Genomic DNA, 23,630 nt, shown 5'->3' with positions numbered 1-23,630 from the left:
AACCGGAGGAGACCACCTCTTCAAGAAGGTCTCAGTCCGGTTGTTTGGTGGGCAAGCGAGTGTGATTGCTGTGTTCACATTTAGAGGCAAAACAAGCTTGAGTTCACTGACCTGAACTAAACAGGGCAGATGTGAAAGCACCCCTATATTTTTGCTCCTTGTACTGCTGGCACAGTCGCTACCATGACCAGACTTCCCTGCTGAATTTCAAATGACTTTTACCAGACATCATAACGTAATTCAGAAAATTATGCACGACTAAATAGAGCTAAAATATATTGACATTTAGTCTTTATTCAGATATCAGTGTAGTATCTTGCATCAATAGATGCCCAAACAGGTTTACAAGGCAGGTAGGTAGATGTGAGACCAGATATACAAGGAAAGCATGACTAGTATATTCTGTAACATGTATTTTATTGTATTATTCTTTCTCGGTCCATCCTCTCATTTTCATCATACAAACATTAATTCAGGATTTTTGTTCTGCGTTCATACAAAGGTGCACACAAGTTGTCTTCATAAGTATGAACTTGCACTCAGAGCACCCTGAGACAGTCAGAGAGCTCACTGAAACGTACTCTGCTACATCCTGCAAAACCCTGGTGAGGTAGCAAGTTTCTAGAGAGTCCCGTCACCTGATATCTTCCTTTACTCCCCTCATAATCACTACTGCTGCTCCTGTTTTTGAAGTCTTGAGTTTGGCATTTTTGCAGGTGCCATCTTGGATTTTTGGAACCAGAAGTGACCACATTTGGACTAGAGGGTGGAGTTAACTCTAATGCCAACTGCTAGCTTGGTTGGCATGGTGCATTTTATAACTGTGGTTCAATGTGAAAATGCTAATGTTAATTTTGGCTAGCAAAAAACAGGTTTTAAACCATTAAAACAACATGTATATACTGGAAAAAACTGAGTGTCTGACCTTGCAGAGGGTCTTTTAGTACAACCAAATGCTGAACAAGACTTTTTTAGATGACCCAAACATTAGAATTAACTTTAATAAACCGAGAACACACTGAAATAGTGTCAGCTGTGGCTATGCTTACACTGTTGGGTCATGTCATGGCATCTTTACTTAACCAAATAGGAGTATGTACAAAGGTGGGTGAGTGTGCAAAAACAAGGCATAAAGTTTAGGAAAATAAAATTATTATATCATTTATCATCAGCAAAATAATGTGGCCCGGACTAGGCTGAATCTGATCCACCGGGCGCAGCACCAGAACTTTGGTATATTACAAAATTTGCTGAAAATAAAATCCAAATAACTGTCAGTGGTAAAACACAACATTTCTTTGTTTGAAAATCTGAAGCATTTCGCTGCACTTTGAGGTCACAGTTCAGCTTTTTAAGAAAAGGCCATCAACAGACCTGTTTTCCAGAAAAACAGTGTCTCCTGGTTCACGGCGGTTATGTGCCCTCTGCACTGTATGTGTGATTGAGTGGAGAGCGAGCTCGTTGGCTGCCAGATCTTTTTGGGATCCGCCGGAGTCATTGATTTTCCAGTCCAGTTCCTCCCAATGTGCATCACTCTGGCATTCCAGGAGAGGAGAGGAAACAGCCTGCCCGCCGTACCCCGACCCTACCAGGGAGGTTTCATTATTATGATAAGCCTACATTTCCCCAGCTTGTTGGTAATGAGAAATGAAAGCTCATTTGGAGAGAAAGCGAGTGAGTGTTCCACAGGGGGCCTCTTCTTCCTCCTCCTCTTCTCTCTCCTCCTAATCGTCGGGACGAGAGGGGAGATGGATGGCGAGCGGTTCACAGGCTGAGGAATGTGAGGTTTATTTCTGAAGCCCTAAGTCTGAGCCGGTTTCTTTGCTGTTCTTCACATCAGACGCTGGTGAATTATAGAGGAGCTGTGAGCCAATCAATTATTCAGACGCAGAAAATGGAGGAAACATGGCAGAATGTGTTAATTGTGCTTTTACGTTTTGGTCGGAAAATAAACACACACAGATTTGGTTATTTCTGACTTTAACTGATAACAACCTGCTCTGACGATGCAGACCAACCTTTACTTCTTTATATTTTCTTATCTTAACGTAGCATTTGGGAGCCATCGCTCTTCTTTGGTTCACACTCATGACTGAATCAAATCATTTGCAGCTGGGAGGTTAATGAGTGCACATGAGTAGACTATCTGGTATTAAAGGTGTGGCCTCATTTCTGGCAGCTCACACAGTCGTTCGCATCAAATCAGACTCCAGCAGCAACAGAGCATTTCGCAATTGTCCTATTTTTGAACAAACAGTTTAGGAAATTACATAAGAAGTTAAATTATTTCAGGCTCAGTGTCACAGGAGTAACTGAAAAACTGGAGCCATCATATCACGAAACATGATTTCGCCCTCGCTTGGTGGCTGTTTGTATGAAACGCTCAGCCTTGACATTTGGGTGTTTGTGTTTACTGTGGAGGAAGTGCGGCAGATAATTGTGGTGAATCAGTGGTGTAGTATCAGAAAGAATAACATCTCCAGCATTAGTCATCGCAGCAGCCTGCGGGCTGATTTAGGAAAGAGATGACTCTGCTTGTGCGGATGTTTGTGGCGCTGTGAGGACAGTTGTGTTTGTTGGTGCATGTCTGTTTGAGTGTTTGTTTATGAAACGTTAGCACACCGGGGGAGGGCACGTGTGCGTTTAGTGAGGTGGAAATGTTGGACCAGCTGTTCCCCTTTGAAGAGAAACAATGAATGTGCTCCATTTCACTTAAAGGGATAGTTCACCTCTAAGTCAGAATTTCCCTCTTACCTGTGCTGCTGTTTATCAGTCTGGATTGTCTTGGTGTGAGTTGATGGGTGTTGGAGATAGAGATGAACTCAATGGCTCTCGGCTTGCGGTGCTCAAAGTACCAAAAAAGTACCACTCAACAGCAATGTCTCTTTCCAGAAATCATGACCTGGTTACTCAAGGTAATCCACAGACTTAGTGTGAGCAGAGACAGAAATCTATTTCCTTTCTACCAAACTACACCTGCCAACAGTGTCACTGCACAGATGGAAGTGTGTATCTACTGTTAGCTCACCTAGTGCCACAGAGCTATTTAAGGTTACAGAGCAAGCTACAGATGTGCTGATAGCAGCTAATAAAACCACTCTGGATGATTCCCTCCATTTATTCTCTATGGTATTTCCTACAACCTGTGAGATACAAACACCATTACAACTTCCATATCTTCTTTTTAATATCATGTTGTATAGGGGTATTTCATTACGGTACAATATCTGTACAATATATGTACAGCCTAACCCGGCGGGGGAGTGTGATAGCCTAACAAGGCTTCCTTCCCTGGGTCTACCTCCTCTGTGGTAGTATAGGTAAGGTAAAGGAGGTTGTTCGGTTAGTGTGGGGAGCAGTGAGACCTGGCATTAGGGGAGTGTCTCTGGGACGCCAGAGATCACTGTCTAGCCTCCTGGAGGTGTCATGGGACCAACTAGACGAAACACCGGTGAAAGGAGGTTCCCACCCGATGACCCCAAAGACATGTTAGTTATCACTGCTCACTGGTCTGTATAGTTAAGCCTTGCCATAATAGCTTATCGTAGGGCTTAGGAGGTTATTCACTGAGTGCTGATCCTTTTTTTTTTTTTTTTTTTTTTAAGAGCACAAACTTCTTGTGTTTATTTGAATTGAATTATATCAATTCTTTGGACAACCATAAGGTATTTGTTGATATTACAAAGTCTACCACAATTTTAATTTGATGTGATTCAGGGGCCTGTGATTGATATGAGACAGTATCATATGCCCATTTATTACAATCCATCACAGAAGAAACTGCCACAGCTTTTGTTTTTTGCTTTTGGCCATAAAAGATTAAAAAAAAACACAAATAATGTAAATAATTGTAACAACTTTATTGTAGTAAAGTTTACTTTAAATTGATTCGAAACAGGTCTATCTGTCTTAAAGCCCTGAGGGCAAACTGCCATAAAACATGGATTAGCAACAAGGTCATATAACAAAGTGATCAAATTTAGCTCAGTAATAACTGTTGAGGTTTACAGACAAAACATTGTATTTTGCTAGTGACCCAGTATTAGCTTTAGCATGTTTATATTGCATAGATTAGCCTAGCAGCTAGCAGACTTTTTTCCTTTACTCATAGCTTAACAAATTACAAGTATTATTTCTACTTTTTCTCACTTAAGTCACTGCCATCTCCTGACAGAACAGCATGGTTGGATTTCAGCCTGCATGCACGTTTTTCTCAGTCAAATATTAATTAATTAGGCAGTTGCTGTGTTGATGCAAGAAGTTAGCTGAGAAAGATGTCAGGCAGGCAGGTAATGTTATGTCATTTTTGATCTCATAACGTTATTGTTTGCATTATGCATGTGCTCTGTCTGTTGACTCTTATTTTCTCTGAAATCGAAAATATTTCCACACTGCTGATTTATTTGTGAGTAAATAACGTTATCCTCATCGTTTTTCTCTTGGCAGTTGCCGTCTGCCTGCTGCTGTTTGATGGTGACACAGAATTCTAGTTGTAAAAACTGTAAAAAATAAAAAAATAAAAAAATGGAGAGGTCCAATACTGCCTTCTGAAAACTGCGGGGGAGCCTCCTATTAATACTTACATCTGGTTATTTATTGAGCACAAGCCTCTTGTCGAAGAGTAAATGTATGCCTCCTTCTGTATGGTGATAGGGTAGGCAAGTTTAGCTTGGCAGGATGAAAATAGTTCAATACTCCAGTACACTGGAGTAACCAGGTCATGATTTCTTGGAAAGAGACATTGATGTTGACTTTTTCAAATGTATTTTTTTGGCACTTTGAGCATCACAAGCTGAGTGCCATCTAGTTCCATTATATTGGAGAGAAGGCAGACATCTCTACAGCTGATATCTCCAACACTCTGCAGCTCACACCAAAACAAACAGAAAGCTTCCTAATTTTCCTTTAATACTCTCCTCCTGTGCTTCCATTTGTGATCCGAGCAGTTATTTTCCTGTGGTACTGCTGATCCACTCAGATATTATAAGCATGAACATCCACACTGCAGCTGTGGTGAACAAATGGAGGAAACTTTTTTCCTTCCTTTTACAGAAATAGAAAAAAATAAATAATTCAAAGCAATAAAAATGTTATAGAGGCAAAGGAGTTCACATTATATATGTATGCCATATGCTTCACATATGTTTGTTGACAAAGGTCCACATTTATTCTGCCTACATGCTTCTTTAAACCCAGGCGCAAAAATAATATTCATTTTCATCCCTCAACATGGCAGTGCAGAGCATATAGATGGTAGTCCAGGGGGCTTAAACAGAGCTGGACCTGTTAAGAGAACCTAAAATGACCTGCATCAGTCAGTACCACTTGCAAACACCCCCTTTTGAATACAATATTTTGGTCATTCACAGCATTACTGTCAACAACATTTCACAGGTGAAGTCTTGGCGGTGACAGTGTGGTTCTCCATTTTCATACTGAAAGCTCTCACACAATGAGATGTCTCTGCTAACAGTCTGTGTCTCTGCATCCTTTGTTTCATAGGCTCTCAACGGGTTTGTCATGGTTGTCACAGCCAGCGGGACCATCTTCTACTCCTCTCACACCATCCAGGACTACCTGGGCTTCCACCAGGTACAGTATCACTGCAACTCTTTTCTATACCTCTGACTTGATATTAGGGAAAAATCCTATCATCCTAATGTGGTGAAGACGAGAAAATCTGACATCGTAAGTGCAATTTGCACCCTTAATATTTATCTTAAGTACAAGTTGTGCCCTTAATATTTACCTTAAGTACAAGTTGCACCCTTAATATTTACCTTAAGTACAAGTTGTAGCCCTAATATTTATCTTAAGTACAAGTAGTAGCCATTATATTCATCTTAAGTACAAGTTGTAGCCTCAGTATTTATCTTAAGTACAAGTTGTAGCCCCAATATTTATCTTAAGTACAAGTAGTAGCCATTACTGTATATTCATCTTAAGTACAAGTTGTAGCCATTATATTTATCTTAAGTACAAGTAGTAGCCCCAATATTTATCTTAATTGCAAGTTATAGCCATTATATTCATCTTAAGTACAAGTTGTAGCCATTATATTCATCTTAAGTACAAGTAGTAGCCCCAATATTTATCTTAAGTACAAGTTGTAGCCCCAATATTTATCTTAAGTACAAGTTGTAGCCATTATATTCATCTTAAGTACAAGTTGTAGCCATTATATTCATCTTAAGTACAAGTTGTAGCCCCAATATTTATCTTAAGTACAAGTTGTAGCCCCAATATTTATCTTAAATACAAGTTGTAGCCATTATATTCATCTTAAGTGCAAGTTGTAGCCCCAATATTTATCTTAGGTACAAGTTGTAGCCCCAATATTTATCTTAAATACAAGTTGTAGCCATTATATTGATATTAAGTGCAAGTTGTAGCCCCAATATTTATCTTAAGTACAAGTTGTAGCCATTATATTCATCTTAAGTGCAAGTTGTAGTCCCAATATTTACCTTAAGTACAAGTTGCACCCTTAATATTTACCTTAAGTACAAGTTGTAGCCCTAATATTTATCTTAAGTACAAGTTGTAGCCATTATATTCATCTTAAGTACAAGTTGTAGCCATTATATTCATCTTAAGTACAAGTTGTAGCCTCAATATTTATCTTAAGTACAAGTAGTAGCCATTACTGTATATTCATCTTAAGTACAAGTTGTAGCCATTATATTTATCTTAAGTACAAGTAGTAGCCCCAATATTTATCTTAATTGCAAGTTATAGCCATTATATTGATCTTAAGTACAAGTTGTAGCCATTATATTCATCTTAAGTACAAGTTGTAGCCCCAATATTTATCTTAAGTACAAGTTGTAGTCCCAATATTTGTCTTAAATACAAGTTGTAGCCATTATATTCATCTTAAGTGCAAGTTGTAGCCCCAATATTTATCTTAGGTACAAGTTGTAGCCCCAATATTTATCTTAAATACAAGTTGTAGCCATTATATTGATCTTAAGTGCAAGTTGTAGCCCCAATATTTATCTTAAGTACAAGTTGTAGCCATTATATTCATCTTAAGCGCAAGTTGTAGTCCCAATATTTATCTTAAGTACAAGTTGTAGCCCCAATATTTATCTTAAGTACAAGTTGTAGCCATTATATTGATCTTAAGTACAAGTTGTAGCCATTATATTCATCTTAAGTACAAGTAGTAGCCCCAATATTTATCTTAAGTGCAAGTAGTAGCCATTATATTCATCTTAAGTACAAGTTGTAACCCCAATATTCATCTTAAGTGCAAGTTATAGCCCCAGTATTTATCTTAAATACAAGTTGTAGCCATTATATTCATCTTAAGTGCAAGTTGTAGCCCCAATATTTATCTTAGGTACAAGTTGTAGCCATTATATTCATCTTAAACGCAAGTTGTAGTCCCAATATTTATCTTAAGTACAAGTTGTAGCCCCAATATTTATCTTAAGTACAAGTTGTAGCCATTATATTGATCTTAAGTACAAGTTGTAGCCATTATATTCATCTTAAGTACAAGTAGTAGCCCCAATATTTATCTTAAGTGCAAGTAGTAGCCATTATATTGATCTTAAGTACAAGTTGTAACCCCAATATTCATCTTAAGTGCAAGTTATAGCCCCAGTATTTATCTTAAATACAAGTTGTAGCCATTATATTCATCTTAAGTGCAAGTTGTAGTCCCAATATTTATCTTAAGTACAAGTAGTAGCCCCAATATTTATCTTAAGTACAAGTTGTAGCCCCAGTATTTATCTTAAGTACAAGTTGTAGCCCCAATATTTATCTTAAGTACAAGCTGTAGTCCCAATATTCATCTTAAGTACAAGTTGTAGCCCCAATATTTATCTTAAGTACAAGTTGTAGCCATTATATTCATCTTAAGTGCAAGTTGTAGTCCCAATATTTATCTTAAGTACAAGTTGTAGCCCCAATATTTATCTTAAGTACAAGTTGTAGCCATTATATTGATCTTAAGTACAAGTTGTAGCCATTATATTCATCTTAAGTACAAGTTGTAGCCCCAATATTTATCTTAAGTACAAGTAGTACCCCCAATATTTATCTTAAGTACAAGTTGTAGCCATTATATTCATCTTAAGTACAAGTTGTAGCCATTATATTCATCTTAAGTACAAGTTGTAGCCCCAATATTTATCTTAAGTGCAAGTAGTAGCCATTATATTCATCTTAAGTACAAGTTGTAGCCCCAATATTTATCTTAAGTGCAAGTAGTAGCCATTATATTCATCTTAAGTGCAAGTTGTAGTCCCAATATTTATCTTAAGTACAAGTTGTAGTCCCAATATTTATCTTAAGTACAAGTAGTAGCCCCAATATTTATCTTAAGTACAAGTTGTAGCCATTAAATTCATCTTAAGTACAAGTTGTAGCCCCAATATTTATCTAAAGTGCAAGTAGTAGCCCCAATATTTATCTTAAGTACAAGTAGTAGCCCCAATATTTATCTTAAGTACAAGTTGTAGCCATTATATTCATCTTAAGTACAAGTTGTAGCCCCAATATTTATCTTAAGTGCAAGTAGTAGCCATTATATTGATCTTAAGTACAAGTTGTAGCCCCAATATTTATCTTAAGTGCAAGTAGTAGCCATTATATTCATCTTAAGTGCAAATTGTAGCCCCAATATTTATCTTAAGTACAAGTTGTAGCCATTATATTCATCTTAAGTACAAGTTGTAGCCCCAATATTTATCCTATATACAAGTTGTAGCCATTATATCATCTTAAGTACAAGTTCTAGCCCCAATATTTATCTTAAGTACAAGTTGTAGCCCCAATATTTATCTTAAGTACAAGTTGTAGCCATTATATTCATCTTAAGTACAAGTTGTAGCCCCAATATTTATCTTAAGTGCAAGTAGTAGCCATTATATTCATCTTAAGTGCAAATTGTAGCCCTAATATTTATCTTAAGTACAAGTTGTAGCCCCAATATTTATCTTAAGTACAAGTTGTAGCCATTATATTCATCTTAAGTGCAAATTGTAGCCCCAATATTTATCTTAAGTACAAGTTGTAGCCCCAATATTTATCTTAAATACAAGTTGTAGCCATTATATTCATCTTAAGTACAAGTTGTAGCCCCAATATTTATCTTAAGTACAAGTTGTAGCCCCAATATTTATATTAAATACAAGTTGTAGCCATTATATTCATCTTAAGTACAAGTTGTAGCCCCAATATTTATCTTAAATACAAGTTGTAGCCATTATATTGATCTTAAGTACAAGTTGTAGCCCCAATATTTATCTTAAATACAAGTTGTAGCCATTATATTCATCTTAAGTACAAGTTGTAACCCCAATATTCATCTTAAGTACAAGTAGTAGCCCCAATATTTATCTTAAGTACAAGTTGTAGCCCCAATATTTATCTTAACTACAAGTTGTAGCCATTATATTCATCTTAAGTACAAGTTGTAGCCCCAATATTTATCTTAACTACAAGTTGTAGCCATTATATTCATCTTAAGTACAAGTTGTAGCCCCAATATTTATCTTAAGTACAAGTTGCACCAGTAGTATATAAGTGCGAGTTGTAGCCCAAGTATTTACCTCAAGCACAAATTGCATCCGTAATATTTATCTTAAATACAAGTTGTATACCTTATATTTATGCTACAGTACAGCATAGCACATATAGATTTCTTGTTGGGCAATATCCGTCCACTGTGTTGGGCCATTAATCCACTTGGGCAGGGGATGACTGACGAGATATGTATAGCATATGCAGCTAGTCTTAGTGAGTAAAGTTAGCAAGTGCAAGCAGTTTGTTTATCTATAAATGCCTGGGAAGAGCATGTTTAGTAATGTTTGGCTGGTGAAAATATTTTAGAAATGTTTAGAAAATTCAAAAAGTGATGTTCCCTGATAGAGTCATTCTGTGTTCACTGTCTGTATGGTATAGGGAATAAAGGACCTCTATAATATGTTCTGGCTTGTTCTTGGGACCCTTAATTGACTCCCAGATGGGAGCAGCACTATCAAATATATTGCTGACTTGTTTCTGTGACTTGGCGATCACCTTCCCTGCAGTGCTGACGATCTTGGAGAGCTTGTTTTTGCTCTTTGCCCTCAGGTTGCTCTACCATGCTGTAATGTTAAATGATAAAATGCTTTCAACCAGACTTCTGTATGCTGTTTCCACTATGTGCTGGCTAAGACTGAAGCTCTTCAGCGTCCTGATTAAAAACAGGCGCTGATTGGCTCTCTTAAAAATGCTGTCTGAGTTTTCATTAAAAGTTAATGTCTGATCAATAATTATGCCAAATTTTCTACTACATGTCCACCTTCATGCCCATGTAGTTGTCACTCAAGAGACTCCCTTTAAAAATCAGACAACCGGGTAATTGTCCCAGCATTCCAGCATTTAGTTGCTGGTGGTAGAAGACAACAGCCTGTAGACAAGATCTTGTAGGTGCTGTAACCACACCCACTGCTTTGGACACACACACGCTTGAGGTTTGTACTTTAGAGTCTAATTGAAAACAAACATTTGAGATTTGGATGCATGAATCTATATTTTAACCCATCATGTTAATCATCTAATATAGCCAGGATTTACCTCCATCATTCTTCATTTTCAGGAGCATAGTTAGACACAGCGAGGTGCAAATATAGAGGCACAGATTCGACCATATTAAACATCCAGACGCCGACAGATGGGTCTGGATGGATGGCTTGCGTGCAGCATCTGCAGGGAGCGGTGCGGGGGTCTTGTTTGATCCATTGGTGTGCTCCCTGTGTGGTGCAGAGTCAGACGCTCAAACAACAGCAAAAAGACCTGACCTATTTATAGCTTGGCCTTTAGTACAAACCACCAGACACAGCAGTGGGCGGCAGTGAACAACACGTCTCTGCCCCACAGCTCAAGATAGCAGCACACACTGAGAGTCTTTGGGCAGCTGTGTGCACTTGTGTTTCGAAGAAGTACACACAACAGGGAAAAAGTTTTCTCAGACACACTGTTTTGAATTTTGAATTGAATTTTTTTGACATGGGTTTAGATTACGTGTGTAATTTTAAAACATCCTGCAGGTCTCTAATCATACGTAACTTGTTTTATTTTGGTGTAAGCTGATTCCTCCTCTCTTTATTTTCCCCTCAGACGGATGTCATGCACCAGAGTGTGTATGAACTGGTCCATACGGAGGACCAGCAGGAGCTCAGGAGAAACTTGCACTGGGCTTTGAATCCTCCCCCTGCTTCTGCACCTGCCATCACCCAGGACTCCCCCCAAGGTGATCACTCTCTCCTCATACATGAGTCTGTCATTAAGTTTCTAAACTGAAAGCCATATGTAAAGGGCAAACACAAGAAACATACAACACACCAGACCAAGGCATTATCATATTTGCATCAAGTTTATTTTTTTTCAATATAATGAAGCAGCAAAGTTTGTGTGACCGTGGCTCGGAGTGAAAATTGGGCATAACAACTTTTGCAGGTATTAAATGATTATGCATTGACTCTTCTCTTTGCATAGCCTATAAGGTTACTGTATACCTGATATTTATTGCAACTTAATAACAAACTCAGGGTTTGGTGACATATTTTCTGCATGACCTCGTAGCCATACATCCCAAGGGTCTACCAAAGATAAACCAGTATGTGATAGTATGACAAGAAAAATGCCAAAACATTTCTTCTAACTGGTCTAAAGCAGTGGTTCTCAAATGATGTGCTGTGATGCCAGTCCAGATGTGCTGTAGGATTCTGTGATAACCACACATTGTTATTGCAATATTCAACTGGGCCTGTACAAAAAGTGATGAATGAATTTTTCATTCACTGCATCAGTATGTTGTGCATACCCATTTCCTAATAAAGAGGCAAACTAGCTAAAAAATGTAATTTAATTTAATTTAAAAGAAACATCATGGGGAACCTATCTCTTGCCGTTCAGCATGGGATTTATAAGTGTGTGACACATCAAAAGTCCTGATTGGCAGCGAGTGTGAGGGATGAAAACATCTAGAAGCCAAAAGTCGTTAGTTTGTACGGAGCAAATTACAACAAAGCACCAACAAAGAAGACCTACCACTAAAAGAAAAGACAAAAAATTGTCAGTAGACACTATCACTAAAGCTACCTGTCTTGTTTTTTTAGGGTCACTATTGTAATCCTAGGTATTCTTCTTCTTTCTTCTTCTTCTTCTTCCGAGGAAATCATACTTCCCATGGGTGAAAACTCACCAAACTTTGCACAAAGGTCCAGTCTCATGCCAGATATCCTCAGCTGTAAACTCAAGCCAATAGTCCTGATGGTGGCGCTACAGCAAGCGTCTAAAGTTCAAAACTTTGAAAATTCATAACAAATCAACCAAACTTTTGTACATTTAAACCTATTAAAAATTATGAAGTTCATCACTCTGTTTTCTCAAAAACTGTAAAAATTCTTAAACCTAAAATCTCCTCCCACAAATTTTGCTCAGTTGACACTAAACTTGCTACAGAGCATCTTCAGACTGTCCTACAAAAACTACGTTTCTCAGATTTTTGATTTATCAAAAATTGAGCCTACAGCGCATCAAAATGTTTGACTGTAAACGGTACTGTAAACATATACATGCAAATTCTTGCTAAATAAATCTTCAATGTTCATGAAAAAAAAATGACAAAATTCTAGAGTCATGGTAGATGATGTGTGGCAAATTTCAGAATTTTATCTCAAAAACTGAATTTTTGACAGCATTTTGAATTTTGCTCTAATGTCAACAATTGGAGTCAATGTAAAAATGGCAATTTTAAATATCAGTTTTTCACTTATGGAGCAAATCGATCATTGTTACAAATAAATTACCAACATCTCCATGCTGTCTAGATGCAATATGTGTATTTTCAGATTTTTGTCTTAATGACTGAATTTTTTACAGTGGTTTCAAATCTGCCTTTCCATGCACGGTTGGCTGCTTTCCTACACAACAGTGAATGGCTTACTCAGTTTGTGAAGCCACTGTTGACCGTCTTAGGTTCCAGAGGTTGCTCAGAATTGTCTAAAAATGCCCGGACCTGACCCATCACTGCACAGCAGCTATAATCTTCTTTTTATTGTCTTATGTTGTGATAAGAGCAGTTATAGAACACACATTATAGAAGCTGTTGTGCACAGATATAAATGCAGGTGTGTCTAGGGCACAAAAAGTCTAAAAAACATCAGTCCAAAGTCTTGAAATCTGGCAAGGACTAAGTTTGTCCATTAGTTCTTCCGGTATGAACTTGTACTTTTTTTTGTTTTTGTTTTTGTTTTTTTAATTTAAGTTCAGATGATAAATCACACTTTATCAATGATCAATGTTAGCATTTTCTTAACAAATGACAAAAATGCTTTGATATTCAACTTGTTATAAGTTCAAAGGTACTAAACACATAATTGTGCTCCCTGTAGTTTCTGAGATAAAGCCTCTTTATTATCATACCATGTTTAGTCTTTGGGTACATGGGACTACTGTTTTTTTGTTTGTTTTTTAATTGTAGAGATTCTGCTGATAGGGATGCAGCGATATATCAGTTTCAAGGTATACTGTGATATAAAAGTTGACAGTCATCATACTGTGTACATTTGCTTGGGGAAAAAAATGCAACTTGACGGAGAATCTCCGTTCTATTTTAGTTATTTTTGAAGAGGAGACTTTTTACACAACTTCCATCAAAAAATGGCTTCAGGTTTCAGTTATAGTAATAAAACCAAAACCTTCTGTTTTTATTCCTTTAAGGGTCATTCTGAGGGATAACTGTATAAATTGTGTAATACTGTGAAACCGTGATATTTTCTGAGATGGTGAAAATCTCATACCGTTGCAACCCTATGCCCTAAAACGGGTAGGCACCTGCAGCTCCAGAGCCACATGCAGCTCTTTCCCCCCTCTTCAGCTGCTCCCTTAGGCTTTAAGAAAAACTTATGTAAATGAATAACGGTTATTTTTTAACCTTTTAATTTTCACTTATCATCATTGTAAACCTTAAGAAGTTCTTACATTGTCCAACTGTAAAAATGTGTGGCCTTTACACCAAATAAGAGAAATGTTTTTACATTTCATCAACTAAAATGTGCATCCTTTCCTCTAAATTTCACCAAACCTCAGTAGCAGTAGCTTGTCTTGAGTCTTCCTGGCTAGGCCAGGAATGTATTCGAAATCCAAAAAAGGAAAAGTCTTGAAGGAAAACACATTATTTAATAGGGTGTGGACAGGTTTGTTTGCTTTCACCGCCAACGCTGCAAAGTTAAAGTACCGAATAATCCTAAATAGCCAACTGCAGAGTGGCCATCTTGTGGTAAAACATATTGATAAATGCTCATTTAGATGTATTAATAATGTTGATAGAGTAATTTAGACTTAATAGGCTGTGTTACCTTCATATAAAGCTCAAATATGTTTTGTGGCTCTGGAAAGATTTTTATTTTTTCACTTATTTTGGTCAAAATTAGCTCGTTGATAGTAGTTCGATAGTTTGATAGTCCTTTTTTACACAGAACTGTAATTAATCATACAACACTTGAGGAGCCAATCTCCATTAGTTTCAATGGGTTTAAATGTATTTTTAGGAAGCATGTCTGTTCACATTCATTAAACCTCAGAATTTATCTTTTTTAGACAAGTGCTAAGTGTGCAGCACTCTGCTGCAGCCCCCAGCCTGTGTGAACACACACATTTGGACATCAATATGAGACGGTTAAGTACACAGAGTTTTAGGCATTAAGCTATAAGACCATCCTCAGGTCAAGTCACATGACCCTGTAATCTTCACCGTGGCTTAGGAGGTGAAGTGGTCCCATTTCTGTATTTGGGTTTTAAGATGCTTATGTCTGTGCTTTGGTTCTGAGCAATGTGTTTAGGCTAAGACCCACAGCTCTGACACAGCTAACCCACTCCTGCACTGAGAAGCCATTTACACTCTTCCCCCCTTGACCTGCAGCACATGCCGTCACTTGGTGTGTTAAGACACAGATAGCTGTTGGCTTCATTACTTATGTGCAGCTGATGATATGAGACAGTATAGTGCAGCTCAGGAATCAGTGTAGAGGGCAACAGGAGGTGTTCACTCTTAAAAATGTGCTCTTAATTTTCACATCTGTGACATTATTAAAGCTTCCGACTATAGAGGTGTTCTATGATGAAACTCAATATGTGAGCTGGGTGTCATTTTGTGAAGAAATACAAATACAGCCTGGCTTTGAAATGTAAATACAGAGGAATACAAAGCTGAGGAGGGCTGTAACTTCACTGGGCTTTGAACGCCAAAATTGTCAAGTTAAACTGACTATATTTTTTGTTCATTGTCACTGACATCAGCTCATATTATTTGTCATTACAGAGATGGAACCAGACAGCAGCTCATCTGTGGTCACCTACAACCCTGAACAGCTTCCCCCAGAGAACTCATCCTTCCTGGAGAGGAGCTTTGTGTGTCGCTTTCGCTGCCTACTGGACAACTCCTCTGGCTTTCTGGTAGGTTATATGCTCAAACAAAAGACAGAAAATCTGCAGTTTTCAGGTGCATTTTTTGCCAGAGCTGATGCTTTTGACTTGACTCGTACTTGTCTGCTGCAAGTAGAGGTCTGTGTGGGACAGTTAAGTCCACTCCTACGAGATGTCTCACCATTTCCGCACATGTAGCGTCTCTGTCCTGCCTGATAACTCCCACTTACAGCCAATTGTTTTCCCTAAAAATGTTTCCTCCTTTTTGTGCAAGATAAATAAGACATATGTAGCTCTTATAGATAATAGAAAACAGGTTCTAATGCCCTGTTCTCACTGGATCAAAAAAAAATCCACTCAGTCAGAATTTGCTTTTTTATTCAATGGGAAAGGTGACAATCTGCATTCACTTCAGGACAAATAATTCCGCACTAGTCCTGGGTATTTAGAGGCTCCAGCCAAGGCCAAGGCAGCCCCTGACACTCTGGGCCCTTGCCCGTTCGGTAATCCATGGCTGAACTCAAATGTCCAGACTTTACCACACTCGCAGCCTCGCAGACTTTGCGGGTGCATGCCAGGGAAGTCTTGGAGTGCTTAGTGCTGTCCAAATCCACAATTCATCCAGTCCACGAGGGGCCTCAAGTGGTCTTTCTGCAGACTTCTAGTTATTGATAGTTAGGCCAGAAATAATATTCAACCACATCATGATACAGAAATTCGTTTTTGAACACGTTCAACTGTTTTTGAACGTGTGCAGCCTTATATAGAGATGTATTAATACATTTTTATTCACAAAAAAGGCTACACATGGGATTTATATCTTGTTATCTATAGGGACAGATGAGTTAAGTATTGTTCATCAGCTTATATGACATATATAGGAATATGACAGCGGAGATAGTTGAAAGTTTCCACGGCAACATGTAAAAAAGTCTTGAGGGCTGACTATCAGCTGCCTGCAGTCTCTGCCCTCGCAGACTTTTACGTGATGACACTAAATATGTCACACTATGTACAACTGAAGTTTGCGAGGGCTCAGTCTGCAGGTCCAGAGAGTGGACATTTGGATTCAGGCCATCTGTGCGAACATGAAACACCAGTAAAAAAAAAAAAAAGAGAGAGAGAAACAGAAGGACATAGTCATCTACTGCAGAGCGGTGTGAACGGCTCTGGTCTCCTGGCAATGGAAAAGGAGAAAAGCACTCAGATATCAACTCATTTGAAGGATTTATTTCCTTTCTCTCCAGGCTTTGAACATCCAGGGCAGACTTAAGTTTCTGCACGGACAGAACCAGCGGCAAGAAAACGGAGGAAAGGCCCCGTCTCAGCTCGCCCTGTTCGCCATCGCGACTCCTCTGCAGCCCCCGTCCATCCTGGAGATCAGGACCAAGAACATGATCTTCAGAACTAAACACAAGCTGGACTTCACGCCGCTGGCCTGTGACGCAAAGTAAGGATCCTGGCATAAACATGTCATATGTCTTAAAGTGTTGTCATTTTTATTATATGATTGTTGTGAGAATAAAACAGCATGTGTGTTTTTATTCTCCTGTGTGTTTGTTGCAGGACTTTGAAGATCTTTCACTAGCTGTGAATGTAAGACGTGGTGTGTGCCATGAGCAATGTTTTGAAAGTTAATTATGGTCGTTTTTGTGCAGGGGGAAGATCGTGCTGGGGTACACAGAGGCTGAACTGCGGGTACGAGGATCCGGGTATCAGTTCATCCATGCAGCAGATATGTTGTACTGCGCAGAGAATCACGTCAGAAGTAAGTTGTGTTTGTGTACCACTGTGGTTTAAGACACTGGCCATAAACCACAACATGTGCAGTTTAAGTCTGGCTGGGAAACGTTGTTGCATCTCTGTTTCCCACATTTCCTTTCTTCTCTCTACTGATACTAATAACAGCATAAAAAGCCCCCAAAAAAGACATGTAAACCGAACATAATCATATAAGAGTATGGCAATAAAAGCTTTCACCAACATAAATTTAAGACCGATTTTAAAGGGGGAACGTCCCTGTACTTGTCACTGCGGCTCTCTCCTTTTAGTCCTTTAGATGATGCCGCTATTTCCTGGGTTTCTCCAAACACTTTGATATGGATCATTTCAAGACTTCACGCAATATCACTTGACCTTCTTGAAGTATTTTGGAGGGTTTTTTATGCCTTTACTTTTATTGTCATTTTTGTGCCACCACACCACCTACAGGAGACAACTGGCCTCCCTTCGCAACGCTGTAACAGCTTCCCTGTCTTGTTGCCATCACTGTTGGTTGACTTCCAAAAGTCATGAATGACACCACCACAACCACCACTGACAGATCAATCGAATGCTCAGCCCTGTTTTCATACCTAGCCAAGTCCAATTAATGTTACATTAGCAATAGTATGGCCAGTTTTATGTTAGCATTGCATAGCATTAGCTAACTAACTTGGTGGACCTTTATTTTCCAACCTCATGGGGATACCTTTTGTTCAAAAATACTGTATTATCACCCTAAATTCTTCCAGACATACTGGTGTAGTAACTGTGGCCAGCGTATGCTCCTGTTAACATTGTTAGCACAGCTGGGCTAACCCAAGCCTAATTCATGAGATGGTTAATTAGCTAGTTAACAAGCTCACTGAAACAAAATGGAGGACAGATTTCTTGGACAGTCTGTTAACTGCACTGCAAGCCATATTATTTTCCGATATTTGCATGAAAACCCCCCAAAAGGCACCAACACCAACACCACAAACAAAGCCGAAAGGTCAACTTCATTGACTAGCAGAGATGATTCTGAGCAGATAGCTAGTGGCCAGTGACATCATCCACCTGTCACTCAAAGCAGCCATGCCGTTGGTTATGCAATAACTTTTAAGCCCTCATGACATTTAAATGAGTGAGTAATATAAAAATTCACCCCCTGTTTTGAACTAGGCCATAAACATGTTTAATTCAGCTGTAAAGTTGGACGTTTTAACATGGAGGTCTGCTATGATTGACTCGCCTCAAGTGGCCATTCAAGGAACTGCAGTTTTTGGCACTTCCTTTTTGGCTTCATTTTTAAGCCCTGGAGGTTGCCGCTTGGAATAGACACACATAGCTTTTCCACAATTAGCAGTTTAACAGACTTTATACTAGGGCTGGGCAATAAATCGATTTTATCGATTAATTCGAATTTGTAGTTTAGGCCGATTTGTTTGAATGAAAATCGAGTTTCTATTTAAAATCCGCCACTCCACGCTGGGCTCAGAGGTTCAGAGTGGACTCACCCCTCCCCCTCATGCGCTTGATACACAAACAACATGGCAGCAAGCGCTGAAGAACTCGTTCTCAAGAAAGGGAACGAGTTCTTCAGCGCTTTTGTGTGCTCACCTGTGTCTGCCTGTGTGTGTGTGCTCACCTGTGTCTGTGTGTGTGCGCATCAGGGCCGAACTCCGTGTAGGGACAGAAATGACATGCCGTTGTGTAAATAAGATAAATAAGTGTTACCAACGCCAAGCTGGCAGACTTTAGATCCTTTAGCTTGTGTTAGCTCGTTGTGGCAACAACACATAAACAACGGGACTTCGTCTGCGTTGAAGAATGGCACTTTATTTTCAGCACTGCAGGGATGATGCACAGCCTCTCATCAGTGTCTGACTTTTACATAGACGAAAATAAGTCAAAAACAGCATGCAGAACTGCGTAGGCTTCTTCACTGTGGCTGCTCGATGTAAACAACATAGCACATGCCTCACTTCCTTCCTGGGGCGCATCCGTCTGACGTCACACACCACACCCGGCACACTAACGTCTCATACCTCCTACATCAACTACACACATACACAGCTACACACACACACACACACAAGCCACACACATCAGGCTCAGCTTGTAACATAAGGCTATTTAGTTTGTTTAATAAAAGGACAAGGTACAGACCTGTTCTATAGGAAAGGTAACCTTAAATGACTTCTGTTGTGATGTCATTCCAATATGATGGTAGGGGAAACACTGCCGTATGATAAGAAAGGGGTCCGGTGGAAAGCGATCACAGATGCAGTTGCCATGTATATTACAAGAGATATGGTGCCCATATATAGGCTACCGTGGAAAAGCCGGGGTTTATTCAGATACTGAAAGTTTTGGACCTCAGGTATGTTACCAGGCTGCAAATATGTATTTTTTTTAACTAGGAGGGGAAAAAAACGATTTAAATCGTGAATTGGATTTGTTGTGAAAAAAAACTTCATGGCCCCTAAAACATATGCCTCTGTACTGCAGCCTTATATAAAGTTGGCTGATTAAGAACACAGCTTGAATTGGCCCAAAAGATATGGTTGTTATGTAGTCTGAAGCTGTTTTATACTGAAGAGAGTATCTGATAAGAATTCATCCATCATGTTTATCTCAGAGACATATTTGCCATTTTAGATTTAGTCCCATCAAAAAAAAAAAGGTGAGGAGGTCTGGTCTAACCTGGTCAGAGAGTTCAGACAGCTTTCGCAAGTAATCCCGCTGGATTACGGAGCAGATTGAGCAAAGCTGCAGAGCTGCCAGAGCAGAGGATAGGGCCCACAAATCCACTGCATGAGCAAAGCATCAGAGATGATCCATACAGAAGCACCAAACACATAAACACTTCAGAGGTCAGATGTGTTACTGACCGCTCTCTCCTCAGTGCGGTTTAATATAGATGTAAAAGCAAGTAGAACTCCTGCACAGAGGAGCCAATGGATCTGCTCCCTTCAGCCGAACATTATAGTATAGATACAGTCAGTGTCCAGTCATAGTTAGGGGGCGTGGTTAGGGCGGAGTTGGCAAAGAGTCTTTTTCATCAGCCAGTAAACACTGGGGAAGCATGTTTTTTAAACTTGCATAAAAGACACTGACATTTACTATGGATATGATTGATTTAACCAGTATGCAGTACTGGTCTACTCATCATTGTGTTCCATATTCGCAGTGATGAAGACTGGAGAAAGTGGTCTGACTGTGTTCAGGCTCCTCACAAAGGAGAACCGCTGGAAATGGGTCCAGGCCAACGCCAGGCTGGTGTACAAGAACGGCAAACCAGACTACATCATCGCCACCCAGAGGCCCCTCCTGTATGTTTTACTGTCATTTTATGTGCAGTTGTATATCAACTAAATGTACCAGATGTATTTAAAGATGAGCAACAGAATTTTAATATAATATCAAAGGTTATGTGTGGATAAATTATAAATTCACATGTTTTAATCTGGTTTACGCAGGGAATTTTTTATCCTATGTATGGAGGCACGTATAGATCCCACTTGTTATCCCATGACACTTATAAAGCCCAGTTCAGACCAGTGATTCGCAACGAGATGAACCCGTTTTAGAACGTGTGAACTGGCCAAAAGCTACAAATAATATTCAGCCACAAAATAAGTCTGAAAAGCTGCAAATCAGAACAGAAGTACAGAGAGTTGTTGCATAGAGATGATACACCGTCTCATCTAGTTGCATTGGTGTGAACTGGCAGGTTTATAGAACGTTGCAGAACAGCACATTGCAAGTATTTGCCTGTTTCAACTTGTCTCGTTGCAAATCTTTGGTCTGAACTGGGCTTAAGACGCCTGCAATCATGGATAATTGGGTAAGAAACAAGTACCACCTCTGCTAGAGACAAAGCTTGCAACTTTGATGCTTTGCAAATAAACTGCCATGGTCAGGTTTCCAGACAGTAATCATGTTTTCTGTGTTTACAGGGACGAAGAGGGAGGAGAACACTTGCGTAAGCGCTCCATGCATCTACCCTTTACCTATGCCACAGGTGAGGCCCTGCTCTACCAGTCCAACCATCCCATAGCAGCCTTCAGAGACGGAAGTCATGAGAAAAATGGCAGTAAGTCAAAGAAGAGCCGGACTGAAAGGCTAGTGAGGGATGGTCTGGACCCCGGCTCTCTTCTAGGGGCGCTCATGAGCCAGGACGAGTCGGTGTATGTTTGCCAGCCCGCTCTGGAGCCTAAAATGTCGTTCCATAGCTTCTTTGGAGACCAGATGGGCTTCTCTGACTCTGAGCCCTCCAGCATCCACAGGAGCTGGGACGAGCCGAGTAATGGCGTGCTGGGTGCAGGCGTCACAGAGCCCAGCACCAGCTTTGACCCTCTGCTGGCTACGTTGGACTCCCTCTCCCTGGAAGGCCATGGGATTGTGGATGCAGAAGAGAGCGGGTGTTCAAACGGCGAGCTGTTTGGGGCTCTGGAGGGGCTGGGGCTGAGTGCTGAGGACCTGGAGCTGCTGCTGCTGGATGAGCGGATGATCAGAGTTGAGATGGACCCTGAACGTGTGCCCACCTTGGACGACCTGCTGACAAACGACGAGATTCTTTCGTACATCTATGACTCCATCGAGGGGAAGACTGATTCCACAGAGCATGGAGGACAGGCGCCTCCCAGTACTGCCTCAGCGACTGCCACCACGGTGTCACTACCTGAAAGTAATGCCACTTCTGACACTAATGTGCAAATGCAGTTTCCTCACCATAAGCCTCCCCTGGTGGGGTCGGCTCCCATCGTGCAGCTGTCCCAGCAGATGCAGCAGCACCTCAACATGCGACCAGGTAAAGTGGCGCATGACTGGGGCCAGCAGAGCGACCATTTGGCTAACACGATAGCGAACGGAGAGCTGTTGGGCCAAAATCAGTCGCTCCCCAACGGACAGTGGACAGCCCAGGACATTCTGGTCAGTGCAGGAATACAACTGGGACACTTTAACACACAACAGACTGTTTTCAATGGCAAGGCCTCGGAGCTGGATGGACAGCTTCAGCAGCAGCAAACACATCAACACTTCCTTCAGCAGCAGCAGCAGCAACCCAGGATGCAGAACCACTTCTCACAGCAGTGCCATGCCAAACAGAAGGCAGCCAACCTCAACGGACTGTGCGGCGTCTCCAGCACGGAGCACCCAGCAGGGAAATCCCAGTGGCAGGACTTTGGATTCAGCGAGAGTCTGGGCAGCAACTCCTGCCTTGATAACGGCCAAAAACCTCTGACAAACACCTCACTAGATTCTTGCATGGATTTTAGCATGCCTGATATTGACAATGCGGATTTCACGATCAGTGGAAGTGGTTTGTTTGGGCGGAGTGAACAGCAGCTCGGGGCCGAGTCCACGGTTTCATCCTTCCAGGGGGTGAACCATAAACGGCAGCAGGAGCAGATCCCAGTTCCTTTGGCTCAGGTCATCTCCAGCCTGTCGCAGTGCCCTCCCCCCAACGCCTCCCTGGAGCAGATCCTCGGAGTGGCCAAGCCGTGCCGGCAGCTGGACCACTATGGCATGGTGACCTCTGAGATCCCTCATGACCCCAGTCCCAATAAGGTGAGGTTGCTGAATCACTAGCTTGGTTACAAAGATAGTGGGCCTCTTCATAAACAGTGCGTACGAACATTTTATGCACAAATCTGGGATTCATCAGTATTTTCTTACCAGAATTTTTCATACTCGGCAAACAAATTTAGAACAACACTTCAAAATAAAAGCTCTGTGCCAGAAATTCACTGTACTTCAAAATAAAGTGTGTCCTTTACAAACTTGACATATTCATGAGTCACTTGCGAAAAGGTTATTAACCCTTTGAAACCCGAGCAAAGTGGCCTGAGTTCTCTCAATAACATGGCAAGATGGCAATGAGCAATGACAGATGAAATTACCCCCAAAATTTGCAAGAATTTAGCAAATAAAAAAAAATTGATAAAGCAAAAGTAAAAACAAAAAACAAAACAAACAAAAAAATATATATAAAAGAAAATGATAAAAGAAAAAAGAAGAAAATTACCAAAAAAAAAAAAATACCTGGAAAAAGAGCTTAAAAATTATAGTAATTGTGTGACATAATTTTAAATATATATTAATGATAATTATAAAAAGTTTTCCCCTAGCTTTTAAAAATTAGTTTCTAAATCGATTAATTTTTATTATTCGTGGGAAATTTCTTATCGGGTTGCTCGTTGCCTTTTTTCCCCCATGTTTTTGAAAGAAATCACACCGATTAGCTCAGCGTTCAAAGGTTTCAATAGTTGTGAAAGGTGTCTGAAAGCAGCACAAGAAAAGTGATGCAGCTCCAAGTGTCAAAGGGTTAACTTTTGTTCTGTCTGATTTATAGCTTGTGTACACAAATTTACAGAAGATATTTGCATTTAAATAATAAAACATATAAAAATCCATTGAATCTTTGCTAAACGCATTAAACTTGAGTCAAA

The 23,630-nt window shown here is 39.9% G+C and overlaps 1 protein-coding gene across 1 annotated transcript in view; it reads left to right on the top strand.

The window, feature by feature from the left end:
* LOC117251540 (aryl hydrocarbon receptor-like) overlaps positions 1–23,630 on the top strand; it is a 68,488-nt gene that overhangs the window by 36,955 nt on the left and 7,903 nt on the right. Inside the window, exons 4-10 of the mRNA XM_033617950.2 lie at positions 5,503–5,592; positions 11,119–11,251; positions 15,326–15,459; positions 16,677–16,879; positions 17,088–17,197; positions 20,366–20,507; positions 21,135–22,749. Coding sequence (XP_033473841.1) covers positions 5,503–5,592; positions 11,119–11,251; positions 15,326–15,459; positions 16,677–16,879; positions 17,088–17,197; positions 20,366–20,507; positions 21,135–22,749 — 2,427 coding nt within the window. The remainder of the gene's footprint in view (positions 1–5,502; positions 5,593–11,118; positions 11,252–15,325; positions 15,460–16,676; positions 16,880–17,087; positions 17,198–20,365; positions 20,508–21,134; positions 22,750–23,630) is intronic.

This window comes from Epinephelus lanceolatus, chromosome 14 (assembly GCF_041903045.1).
Source record: "Epinephelus lanceolatus isolate andai-2023 chromosome 14, ASM4190304v1, whole genome shotgun sequence".
NCBI lineage: Eukaryota > Metazoa > Chordata > Actinopteri > Perciformes > Serranidae > Epinephelus > Epinephelus lanceolatus.
Note: the sequence above shows the minus strand (reverse complement) of the source record. Positions and strands in the feature narration are given on the sequence as shown.